This window comes from Heterodontus francisci, chromosome 31, assembly GCF_036365525.1.
Source record: "Heterodontus francisci isolate sHetFra1 chromosome 31, sHetFra1.hap1, whole genome shotgun sequence".
Lineage (NCBI taxonomy): Eukaryota > Metazoa > Chordata > Chondrichthyes > Heterodontiformes > Heterodontidae > Heterodontus > Heterodontus francisci.
In genome coordinates this window covers 18449709-18462800 of record NC_090401.1, presented here as the reverse complement: position 1 = coordinate 18462800, position 13092 = coordinate 18449709, and the positions used below count along the sequence as shown (strand labels likewise).

The 13092-nt window shown below is 42.4% G+C and overlaps 1 protein-coding gene across 6 annotated transcripts in view; it reads left to right on the top strand.

Moving 5' to 3' along the window:
* The window catches only part of LOC137347082 (protein eva-1 homolog B-like), an 89545-nt gene extending 79404 nt beyond the window's left edge, over positions 1–10141 (top strand). For all 6 annotated transcript variants that reach the window (XM_068011140.1, XM_068011136.1, XM_068011138.1 and 3 more), the window contains one exon: positions 5296–10141. In XM_068011140.1, the coding sequence (XP_067867241.1) occupies positions 5296–5750 (455 nt within the window). In that variant the 3' untranslated portion in view covers positions 5751–10141. The remainder of the gene's footprint in view (positions 1–5295) is intronic.
* The last annotated feature ends 2951 nt before the right edge of the window (positions 10142–13092 follow it).

The following is a 13092-nucleotide window of genomic DNA, read 5'->3' as shown; positions in this document are numbered from 1 at the left end:
CCCTCCCCACCTCTGCAGAAATCCAATCCCTCACACGTGGCGAATGGGGAGAGAGTGGGAGTGGGGAACAGCCAGCTCCCAGAGGGGAGCACAGGAGGGACCTGAAAGAAAACAGCTTTGAATTGAAGCGGTTGCATCTGTGATGAAACATGTTTCAGTTGATGCTGCTGAGTTTCAAATAAGCTTCAGCCTAAATTACACAAAAGGCTCATAATTCAGCAGTAAATTAGCAGTCCTACTTGTAAAGGCTGTTAAAGGTGAATAGAAATATCATTGTTGTAGTTTAACGAACTCCGGTCAAACTGCCAAAAGAATTTACTGCCCATTTAATCCAAATACTGCTGCAGTGAGGAATGTGTCTTCCTGTATCAGTAATTCCCTTTACTACCTAGAAACATAATGAAGAATTCACATACAAGGTACTTTAAAGGGCATGTTACCCTGCACCTCATCCACATCAAACCTGGTGGCACTTCTTGATGCAGAGAGCAGCTGCAAAATATTGGCATGTTAAGTCTTCCATTCCCCAGCACCGCCTATTTTCAGTTCAATGCTAATGGGAATGTACAAGTTGATGCACAGTATGAAAACATGCCCAGTGCATTTCTCAACTTGTTCCCACAGAGGAGATGAAGAGATGAAAGGCTAATGTTCTAGCCTACTGAGGCATTCAGTCCCTCATTGCAGTATGCTCTTGTAGCGGTTATGATAGTGAACGAGTAAATTTAGAGGCCTGGACTAACAATCCAGAAAATGTGAGTTTCAGTCACACCCTGGCAGTTTGAGAATTTGAATTTATTTATTTTTTTAAATCTGGAAATAAAAAGCTGGTATCAGTTGCACTGGCCATGAATTTGGTGGATTGTCACAAAACCCCAAATAGCTCACCTATGTCATTAAAAGCCTTTTTTAAAAAAATCATCCGTGGGATGTGGGTGTCATTGGCAAGAGTGACATATATTGCCCATCCCTAAGTGGCTCATGAGAAAATGGTGGTTAGCCTTCTTGATCTGCTGCAATCAGAGTGGTGAATTTACTCCTACAGTGCTGTTAGGGAGGGAGATCCAGTGGCCTCTTTCTGTGCCTTAAACCTTCTATGATTTCTATGATTTTATCCCAGTGACAACATACGAACTAGGAGCAGGAGTAGGCCACTCGGCCCCTCGAGCCCACTCCGCCATTCAATAAGATCACAAGAACATAAGAAATAAGAGCAGGAGTAGACCATATGGTCCATCGAGTCTGCTCCGCCATTCAAAACGATCATGGCTGATCTTAGGATTGAACTCCATTTTCTCGCCCGCTCGCCATACCCCTCGATTCCCTGTGAGACCAAAAATTTATCTATCCCAGCCTTAAATGTATTCTACGATGGAGCAGCCACAACCCTCTGGGGTAGAGCATTCCAAAGATTCACAACCCTTTGAGTAAGTAATTTCTCCTCATCTCAGTCCTAAATGATCGGCCCCTTATCCTGAGGCTCTGCCCTGTGCATTAGATTCTCTGACCCGTGGAAATAATCTCTGTGTTTACCCTATCCTGCCCTTTTAGAATCTTATATGTTTCAATGTGATCACCTCTCATTCTTCTAAACTCCAGAGAATAGAGGCCCAATTTACTTAGTCAGTCATCATAGGACAACACCCTCATCCCAGGGAGCAATCTAGTGAACCTTCGATCTGATTGTAATCACAACTCCTCATTCCCACCTACCCCCGATAACCTTTCACCCTCTTGCTTATCAAGAATCAATCTACCACTGTCTTAAAAATATTCAAAGACTCTGCTTCCAGTGCCTTTTGAGGAAGAGAGTTCCAAATAACCCATATCCCTCTGAGAAATAAATTCCCATCTCTGTCTTAAATGGGCGACCCCTTATTTTTAAACAGTGACCCCTAGTTCTAGATTCTCCCACAAGAGGAAACAGCCACCCTTTCAAGACCCCTCAGGATCTTATATGTTTCAATCAAGTCACCTCTTACTCTTCTAAACACCAGTGGATACAAGCCTAACCTGTCCAATCTTTCCTCATAATATAGCCTGCCCATTCCAGGTCTCAGTCTAATAAACCTTCTCTGAACTGCTTCCAACGCATTTACATCCTTCCTTAAATAAGGAGACCAATACTGTACATAATACTCCAGGTGTGGTCTCACCAATGCCCTGGATAACTGAAGCATAACCTCCGTACTTTCGTATTCAATTCCCCACGCGATAAACGATAACATTCTATTAGCTTTCCTAATTACTTGCTGTACCTGTATACTAACCTTTTGTGATTCATGCACTAGAACACCCAGATCCTTCTGCATCTCAGAGCTCTGCAATCTCTCACCATTTAGATAATATGCTTCTTTTTTATTCTTACTGCCAAAATGGACAATTTCACATTTTTCTACATAATGCATTATACTCCATTTGCCAGATCTTTCCCCACTCTCTTACCCTATCTATATCCCTTTGTAGCTTCCTTATGTCCTCTTCACCACTTACTTTCCTACCTATCTTTTGTGTCACAGCAAATTTAGCAACCTTATCTTCGGTCCCTTCATCCACGTCATTTATATAAGTTGTAAAAAGTTGAGGCCCCAGCACTGATCCCTGTGCACACCACTCATTACATCTTGCCAACCAGAAAATGACTCATTTATGCCAACTTTGTCTTTCCTCTTAGCTAGCCAATCTTCAAAATGTTACCCCCTACACTATGAGCTTTTATTTTCTGCAATAATCTTTGATGTGGCGCCTTATCAAATGCCTTCTGGAAATCTAAGTACAATACATCCACTGGTACCCCATTATCCACAGCACATGTTATTCCATCAAAGAACTCCAATAAATTGGTTAAATATGATTTCACTTTCACAAAACCATGTTAACTCTGCCTGATTACCTTGAATTTTTCCAAGAGCCCTGCTATAACATCTTTAATAATAACTTCTAACATTTTCCCTACAACAGATCTTAAGCTAACTGGCCTGTCGTTTCCTGCTTTCTGTCACCCTCCCTTTTTGAATAAAGGTGTTACATTCGCTATTTTCCCATCTAATGGAACCTTCCCCAAAACTAGGGAATTTTGGAAAATTAAAACCAATACATCAACTATCTCACTAGCCACTTCTTTTAAGACCCTAGGATGAAGTCCATCAGGACCCGAGGACCTGTCAGCCCGCTGCTTCAATTCCCTGGTGATTGTAATTTTCTTGAGTTCCTCCCTCCCTTCCATTTCCTGATTTACAGATATTTCTGGGATGTCACTTGTATCCTCAATAGTGAAGACCGATGCAAAATACCTGTTCAGTTCATCTGCCATCTCTTTATTTTCCATTATTAATTCCCCAGACTCACTTTCTATAGGACCAACACTCACTTTGTTAACTCTTTTTAAAATATCTATAGAAACTCTTACAATCTGTTTTTTTAAAATTTCTAGCTAGCTTTCTCTTGTACTCTAATTTTTCCCTCATTATTAATCTTTTAATCATTCTTTACTGTTTTTATGTTCTGTCTAGTCTTCTGACCTGCCAGCTATCTTTGGGCAACTATATGTTTTTTTTAAATTTTGATACTATCTATAACTTTTTTAGTGAACCACGGATGGTGGGTCCTCCCCTTGGAATTTTTCTTTCTGGTTGAAATGTATCTATTATGTATATTCTGAAATATCCCCTTAAATATCTGCCACTGCATCTCTATTGACCTATCCCTTAACCTACTTTGCCAGCTCACTTTAGCTAACACTGCTTTCGTACCCTCATTATTGTCCTTATTTAAGTTTAAAATATTAGTCTTAGACCCACTCTGCTCTTCCTCAAACTGAATGTAAAATTCAATCATATTATGATCGCTGCTGCTTAGGGGCGCCTTCACTATTAGCTCATTAATTAATCCTATTTCATTGCACAATATCAGGTCTAGTATAGCCTGCTCTCTTGTTGGCTCCAGAACGTGCTGTTCTAAGAAACTATCCTGAAACATTTTATGAACTCCTCATCTAGGCTACCTTTGCCTATCTGATTTTTTCCAGTCTATATGTAGATTAAAATCCCCCATGATTATCGTTGTACATTTCTGACAAGTTCCCAATATTTCTTTTGTTATAACCCATTCTACCGGAGCAGCGATATATGAAGGAGCAACGATGTATTTCTCAAGTCAGGATGGTATGTGAATTGGAGGGGAAATTGTATAAACATGTCTGGTCTCTATGCGACTGCAGGCCCACATCAACATGGTTGATTTTTAACTATCCTTGATGTGTTCTAGCCAGCCACTCAATTATATCAAACCACTACAAAGAAGGCCCGCCACCACCAGAGGCAACTCAAAACAGCAATAAATGCCAGCCTTACCAGTGACGCCCAAGAACATTTTTTAAAAAAACTGAATGCATGTACAAAGGCCTAGACACAGATTCTTTTTATGCATTAGTTGGCAGCACAATTCCGCCTATAATATAGCATTCGCATGGGACTGGCTTTTAGAGAGGTGACAGAGGCTGTTGGGTACACAGGAAGTAGAAGCAGGAGTAGGCCATTCAGCCCATTGAGCCTGCTCTGCCATTCAGCATATCAACATAGTCAGTGACTGAACTTCCACAGCCCTCTGGGGTAGAGAATTCCAAACATTTACCAGCCTCTGAGTGAAGAAATTCCTCCTCATTTCAGTCCTAAATGGCTTTCTTTTTATTCTGAGGTTGTGTCCCCTGTTTCTAGACCCCCCCAGCCAGGGCAAATATCGTTCCTGCATCTACCCTGTTGAGCACTGTAAGAATTTTGTATGCCCCAATGAGATCATCTCTCATTCTTGTTAACTTCAGAGAATATAGGCCCAGTAGCCTAAATGTCTCCTCATAGGATAATCCCACCATCCCAGGGATCAGTCTGATGAACTGTTGTTTGACTCCCTCTATGGCAAGTATGTCCTTCCTTAGGTAAGGGTAATAGAGATGCCACTCTGGTGCAGTGAGCCCTGGGCGAGAGTAGTTTGCAGTTGGTGACCAGATCTGGGAAGGTGCAATACTGCCATTACCTTGGGTCATTACCTTGAAGCACAACAATTTATCTTTTAAAGAAAAAAAAGCCTGCAATTAGATAAGGGGTTTTATAGATCTACCATAACTCTGGCAATTGCAGCCATTTACTTGAGAGTTACAATGGGAGACTGATATAACCCTTGTGGTATTTCAAAGCCCATGCAAACTGCAATGTAATGCTCTTCAGAATTCATGTGTCCCTGTTGGGAGATTGCCAGTGAAGATTGAGCCTAACTTTGTGCACTGCTTCTTTTTTGCAGCAAACCCAGAAAAGGCTGCCTTGTACTTCATCACTGGGGTGTGCTTTGGCCTCATCCTGACTCTCTGCCTGCTGGTAATCCGAATATCCTGCCATGCTCGCGCAGGAGCCACCGCCCCTGTCAAGAGGAAGGTCGAGGAAGGTAGTGAGGAGGAGGATGAGGAGGAAGACGATGAGGATGAGGTGGACAGCATGCCGCCCACGACAACGGACTTGACCCTGGCGAACCACACCCAGACCCACAGCAGCTCCAATGTGAATGTCTTCACATCTGCCGAGGAACTGGAGCGCGCCCAACTGCTGGAGGAGCGAGAGCGCATCATCCGTGAGATCTGGCGAAGCGGGCAGCCAGACATTCTGGGCAGTGGGTGCCATCAGTTCGAAATGGAGCTGTTACCCAACGGAGGTCAGAGAGAACACCGAACCTGGAGCTCAAACTCTGAGGACAAGTATTAGGGGAAAAAAAAGGAACTATTATCTTTTTATTCAAATAAAATTATTTTTTAATTTGCTGCGGACATATGGAAAACACAGAACCAAAGATAAATAGATAAGAATTTGCACCAGGTGTATGGAATTACCAAAATCAGAAAACACAAAGAAACAAAATAGAATCAAGGGATTGCAGAATAGGGATTGAAACAGACTCTCCATTTAGAACAGTTTTGGAAACTGCTCTTAGTGCATAGTTATTGTGTTAAAGTCAGCGCCATCTGATGCTGTATGTGGACCAGACAACTGAGAATCATTCCACCGATGGGGGAAGAAACAATGCATTCACCAAAGAAAACCCAACCTGTTTGGAAGCTGTCTCTTCAGACATTGGCAATCCAAGTTTTCCTCAAAGAGGAAATGATCCAATTACTAACTGGGGCGCCTCAAATTTGTTAGCTTTAACTGTCGCTAGGAATAGCCACAGATTCTAGGGAGAATGTTGCTTGACTTCCTCGAACCTCCCCAATCCCATTTAGACTGAGACCAAATCAAACTTCTTATACCAAATATTTTTGTATATTCAAAAACATTATTTTCTGATGAGCTCTAGATATCTTAGAATCTGTAACTAGTGCAATGATCTGGATCTGATTCCAGAGCCTCATTGTGTATGGTGCTTGGACTCTTTAAGAAATGCACTTGTGGAAAATGGTACTGGTTTTACCCACAATGTTGCTTACCTGTATAGTCCAAAGTGTTACATGTATTTCTTATCTATGCGTATCTTGTCTATATGGTCAGTACATTACATGTGACTTAACTATATGGGTCAATGTGTTACATATGACATACCTGTATGGACCAATGTGTTACATGTAACTTGCCTGCAAGGATGCAGTTGCTACATGTGACTATTAGACGTGCCTTATTATTGGTGTTTCGTACCACAAACACATAATTCCAAAAATGCTTCACCTGGCGCCTTGCTTTTCTAGGTAAATGACCTAACAGAGTTGGAAAGTGGTTCAAAATGGACCAAATTCACATTCCTCGCTTTAAAATGACATTTTGACAATTGTGTGTCATAGACAATGATGCAGAGCAGGGGCCACAAGTCTCACCCCAGACTCTGCTGAGTTGGCTGATCTCACTTGGGGGGCAGCACTACAGCTGCGTTCAGTCTTAGGGAAGGGCAAACCACCCAATATTTCCACTCATGATAGCAATCTAGTGACTCCTGTTTGCATATTTGCAAAGAATACCAGCTGAGCCCATGTCAGGATGCTTGGGTAGGGTACTGAAGGACTGTCCTCACCCATTGACCACACCTCAGCAGACGTTATTATCTGCAAGAAAAGTATCAAGAAAATAGCTATACCATCATATCACCAAAGCAAACCAGCAGCCATTTTGAGTCCTTCATCTAACCCAGTGATGTTACTACTTATGAAATCACTGATTACGGGTTTTTTGGGTCTGCGAGTTGCAGATTGTTTTACCTCTGGGATTTGGCTCAACTCCAAACTAGACTGAAAGCCTCCTTTATCTGTTTGCTGCAAGGATTAGGGGTACTATATGAAACTTGCCCGGCTAATCAATGTACTACATATGTCTTACGGCCAAGTGACGAGGGGGGGTCACAGTTACCCCTCTTGCCCTTCCTGTTTTTTGACCGCAACAGGGTTTATTCCTTTTGAACAGTTGTTGTGTTTACCACCTCAGTGAGTATTTTACCTTTTTCCTTTAATGTTATTGTGAGAGAACCAATCAGACATGTTTTTTGAGTTTAAACAAGATAGAGGTAAGTTTATTATACTTAACAATCAAAACCTGATTTTAAAATAATAAAAAAATACGCTACACATTCACGCACACATTCACATGAAAACCACACATGCACAAATAGATTACAAAGTAGAAAGTAGGTTTTTTGGTTGGATTAAAGTCCAGAATAAATAAAAAATTAAATACACCATCAGTGGGGTTGGAAGATTCCGTGGTCTTCCAGCTGAAGTTGTATTCTTAAAGTCCTTGGTTGGTCAATCATTTTGCAGATAGGGTTTTCTTGACATTTGATTTAACTATGGTTCCACATGAGAAGTGTGAAGTGATGCATTTTGATCAGAAGAATGAGGAAAGGCAATATAAGCTAAAGGTACAATTTTGATGGAAAAGCAGGACCAGAGAGACCTGGGGATTTATGTACAAAACCTTTCGTGGTGTCAGGACAAGTTGAGAAGACTGTTAAAAAAGCTTACAGGATCGTTGAATATATAAACAGGCAGACAGTACAAAAGCAAGGGAATTCTGTTAAACCTTTATAAAACACGGGTTAGTCTCAGGTGGAGTATTGTGTTCAATTCTGGGATGTAAAGCTGTTAGAGAGGGTGAAGAGAAGATTTACTAGAATGGTACAAAGTGTAATGGGATGCTTTTTATGTTGTCTGATGCAACATAAATGAAATGGGTAGAGTTCAGTTGGTTGAAGATCTGAAACAGTTTTATTGAACAGCTAACTAGTATTATACAGTGCAGAGTTAATCATTTACAGGACCTGCCTCTTGGTGTTACAGAGTGAGAATGGCACATAGTCACATGACCACGTCCTGGTACTTAGCTCATTAGCATACTAAGATCTTAAAGGGGCATCACTCTTAAAGGCAATCATACAACACAAGGAATGAGGGACTTCATTTACTTGAAGAGACTAGAGAAGCTGGGATTGTTCTCCTTCGGGCAAAGAAGCGGAGATATAATAGAGGTGCTCAAAATTATGAAGGGTTTTGATAGACTAAATAAGGAGAAATTCCTTCCATTGGTAGAAGGATTGGTAACCAGAGGACACAGATTTAAGGTGATTGATAAAAGAATCAGAGACGAGATGAAGATTTTTTTTAATGCAGCTACTGGAATGCACTGCCTGAAAGGGTGGTGGAAGCAGATTCAATAGTAACTTTCAAAAATGGAATTGGACAAATACTTGAAGGGGAAAAAACTTGCAGGTCTATGGGGAAAGGGCAGGAACTAAGTGAATAACTCTTTCAAAGAGCTGGCACAGGTATGATGGGCCGAATTACCTCCCTCTGTGCTGTATCATTCTATGATTCTACAAAATGAATTTTGAACAATCTCAATCCAGCCCGCAGTGGGATGCTGCACAAAACTGTCTTAATTTGGTGCTAAATTGGCAATCACACAAAGAGCCACAGGGAAGGGGAAATGTACTACATGCAGTTGGAAATGACCCTCTGAGGTGGTAAAGTGACATATTGATGGGCAGTGTTGAAGGAGCTTTACTCTGCATCTAACCTGTGCAGTGCCTGTACCGTGAGTGGTTGATGAGATTGTGTAGAGGGAGCTTTACTTCATTTTGTACCTCACCTCCTTGATACTGTCATTTCCAAAATGGAAACTATCCCATTCTCCAGCAGTATCACCTCACCTTGATGAGCTCAAAGAAAGCGTCTCGATCTTAATTTATGTTCTTTATCACCCATCGACTTTAATACGCGTGTAAATCAGCATCCTTCTGAGGAACAAGAAACTAAATGTGAACCCCTTAATAATATTTCATCATCTCTTGTCTAAGGGCCCATCAATGAACTGTCATGTTATCCAACGAGCTGATTGTCTGATCACAATTATAATTCCCTTTATAACGTGCCGCTGGGATGTGGCTCTGGCTTAGAGCTGGCAGAAGTCTGACTTGGTGAAACAGCCATGATCTGAGTGAGCGGCAGAACAGGCTCGAAGGGCTGAATGGACTACTCCAGGTGCTAGCTGGTGCAGTCTACAGCAGGACCACCTCGAGCCTTGGCATCCACCCCATTCAACAAGAACCTGCATTTTTATAAAACCTTTAGCATAGTAAAACTGTCCAAAGTGCTTCACAGGAATGTTAATCTGTGATGGACAGCAAATCAAAACCTTTTCACTCCTTGGCAACATTTTCATTGTTTGCTTTAAAATAGACTCGCGTGCAAGGTACCTCAACGACATAGAATGGCATTAAGTCATCATTTGACCAGACACTTGATCAGATGACAATACTTGTTTGAATTAGGATTTGTTTCATGCAAGACATAAGATTGAAGTTGCACTGCTTGATGTTAGTATGAAATTGGCCTGCCCATTACTGTATCTCAGGTGTTAAACTATTGAACCCTGTTAGTGACTGAAGGACTTTGTTAAAATGGAGGACCTAGGATTTTCATAGGAACATGTCAATAGTTTTAGCCGTCTTGCTGCTCAGCACAATTTCAACCCATGTGACTCCAGATGGTGTAGAAAGTAATGCATCAATTTACAGGGTGTGAGCTCCAAATTGTAATCTAATAACTGTCATTTCAAATGTTGCCATCGCTTCAGGTTATATTTTATTTTGCTTAATAAAAACACTAGTTGTAGTAGCATTCAATGATTCCGTGCGTGTGTAGAGCTGCCAGGTATGGTGCTGGGCAGAATTCCAAGGGCAGCTTGAGAAGATCAGTCCACCCCCCCACCTCTATCTCTTCCAACCAGCCCCACCCTCAAAGTGCTCAATTAGAAGATGGATGTTGTTGTGTTTCTCTTTCTTTAACACAAACACATCAACCACACAAGGAGGTTGGGTTCTTTATTTGAAGATATGAAACTATGTACAATACTGGGAGGTTCACTAACATGTCTGGTCTCTCTGACTGCTCCTAACATCTGCCCGATGATTAAATGAGTATATGCATCGTATTCTGTCTGGTGATAGACAGCAGTTTTAGACACACCCCTTTAAGGTGTAGCACAACAGACGTAATGCAGAAGGATTGCTGAGCCTCTCCTTAGAGTACAATTTAGATGGCAGTGAGGGTTGAAAACCTGACCAATCTGTGTTCCATCCCGACTGCAGCATTCTGGAATGCGCCACTGTTCCACTCTCCTCAATCTCAGAATCTCAGACCCATGCATGTCTCCAATGACAGCATCTGGCTGTTATTTTCTTGACTCTTTCCCACAACAGGGACAGAAGTAGGTCATTCAGCCCTCAAGCCTGTTCTGCCATTCATTTAGATCATGGCTGATCTGTATCTTAACCTCATTTACCCGCTTGGTTCCATATCCCCTGATACCCTCACCTGACAAAAATCTTTCGATCTCTGCCTTGAAAGCTCCAATCGATCCCCACGGCCTTTTGGAGAGAGAATTCCAGATTTCCACAAAGCTTTGTTTTAAAAAGTGCTTCCTGATTGTAGTCCTAAATGGCCTAGCTCTAATTTTAAGATTATGTCCAATATCTCCTCTAATTTTTCTTTCTCATGTGTGGCCTTTTTGTTGCTTTGCGCGGTCCCTTTAAGATTGCTGTACGGCCGTCCATCTTAAAGGGAATATTGATCGTGCATGCCTGTTTGTTGCATTGCACAGTATGTTCCAGATTGCTACACACCCGTGTAGCTTAAAAGGAACTTTAATTATGAACCCCCTTTCTGATTCTAGCGAGCCCTTGTATCATTTTACACACCTAGATTAGATCACCCCTTGATCTTCTAAAGACAAGGGAAATACAAGCCAAGTTTATGCAATCTATGATCCTGTTACTCCTACCAGAATTTCCCAACATTATTGGCAAAATTTACCTTTCGCAGGTTGAAACTCCTGCGTCTTGTCTTATTCTCATAGCTTAATCTGAAGTATTGTTCTTGATGTAGCTTTTCTATCCTGTTTATTATCTTCTATGTCTATACAGCCTCCACTCAGGCACCTTCTTCTGGTACTGAGAAGGCAATGTTTCTCCAGTCTTGCCTCATAACTCTGTTGTCTGATGTTAGGGATCAATTTCCTGGCCTTTCTGCATGCAGGATTTGTCTGGCTGCAAGTTGCCAAGACTTAGTTCAGAACCAAAGTCCCAGGGCTGCAAAATATAAAAAGCAAACCCAACGAAAATAAGAAAATTAACAAAGTACAGGATGTACAATGTGTTGAATTACCATTTCTAGGAGACATCCACGGAGTAAGTGAAGATTCCTGGATGGCAGAGATTCTTGTAGGAGGCTATCAGGCAAGGTTGAAACTGAATACTGCAGCCGTAGTTTCAGTACTGGCAGACACAGAGTCGTGGCTGAAGAAAGTAAGCATCAAAGTCAAAAAACTGGATGGACCTGGAGGCAGCAAGCTGAAGGTAATAGGAGAGTTGAAAATGATTCTGAGGGTTACCCTGGGGAAAGTAAATTCCTGAGATACATATTATGAAGAATCAGAATTACTTACTATTAAGCAGAACAGCTTGCATAGATTTACAGTTAATATGCAAAGTTGAAGCGCTGAGAGGCATAGAGGAACACCTAAGGAATTTTAGGGCTCAATTCCCTAAATTATTCAAAGGATTGGAAAAACTAAAAACAGCCGACCACATCACATTAAGAAAGAATGCAGAACCATTGGCTGAAATTTTATGCTCTCCCCTGTGGCGGGTTTGGGGATAGGGAGAGTATAAAATTGGGTGGGATGGTGGTGGGCGGGCGGTTCCCACCACCATACCGTCTCTGTCAAAATTTAGTCCAGGGCGGGAAGGCCTGTGAACGGCCTTCCCGCCGTGCCGCCAATTGAGGTCCTTAAGTGGGCAATTAACCCCCAATTAAGGGCCTCCTTCCACCTCAGCAACAATTACCCGTGCAGCTGATGGCCCTGTCGTAGCACGGGGCGCACAGTAGGAAAAACCCGTGCTGGCTGCTTCCTGGCTCTGTGACTGGGTGGGGGGGGTCCTCGTTAAAAGGCACTTAGTGTCTGGAAGGGGGAGAACGCAGAGGTGGACCCCACCACCCTTGCTGCCGACCCACCTCCCCTGCAACCCCCACCCTGTGTGTCCCCTCCCACCCGGACCTACCTGAGGCCTAGCTACAGTGACAATCCTCGGCCTCCAGGACGGTCAACTCCAGCAGCAGGCACCGCCTCCATGTTAGCGCTGCAGCTACCGGCAGCTCTCCAAGGGCGGGACTTTTGATGACGGGGTCCTAAATCCTATGGACGGCCCACTGCTGTCCACTTAAGTGCCTGATTGGCAGCAAATTTGGCGGGCCTTCCGGAAAAGAGGCAGCACGCTGATCTTGGTATTGGTTTCTCCTGACGTCGAGACCCCTACCGCCAGGATAAAGGTCCCCCCCATTGGGTTTATATACACCGAGAAAGGTTCCACACCTAGATAAATGTAAGAAAGAAATAGAGCTAATGACCAAACAAGGAGCCATCTTATCAGTTACTAAGCCGACTGGACGGTGCTCAGGCATGGTTCCAGTGAAGAAACCAAATGCTTCCATCTGAATTTGTGTGGACCTTACACAATTAAACAAGACTGTAGAACGGGAAATAGAATCACAGATTTGTTACAGTGCAGAAG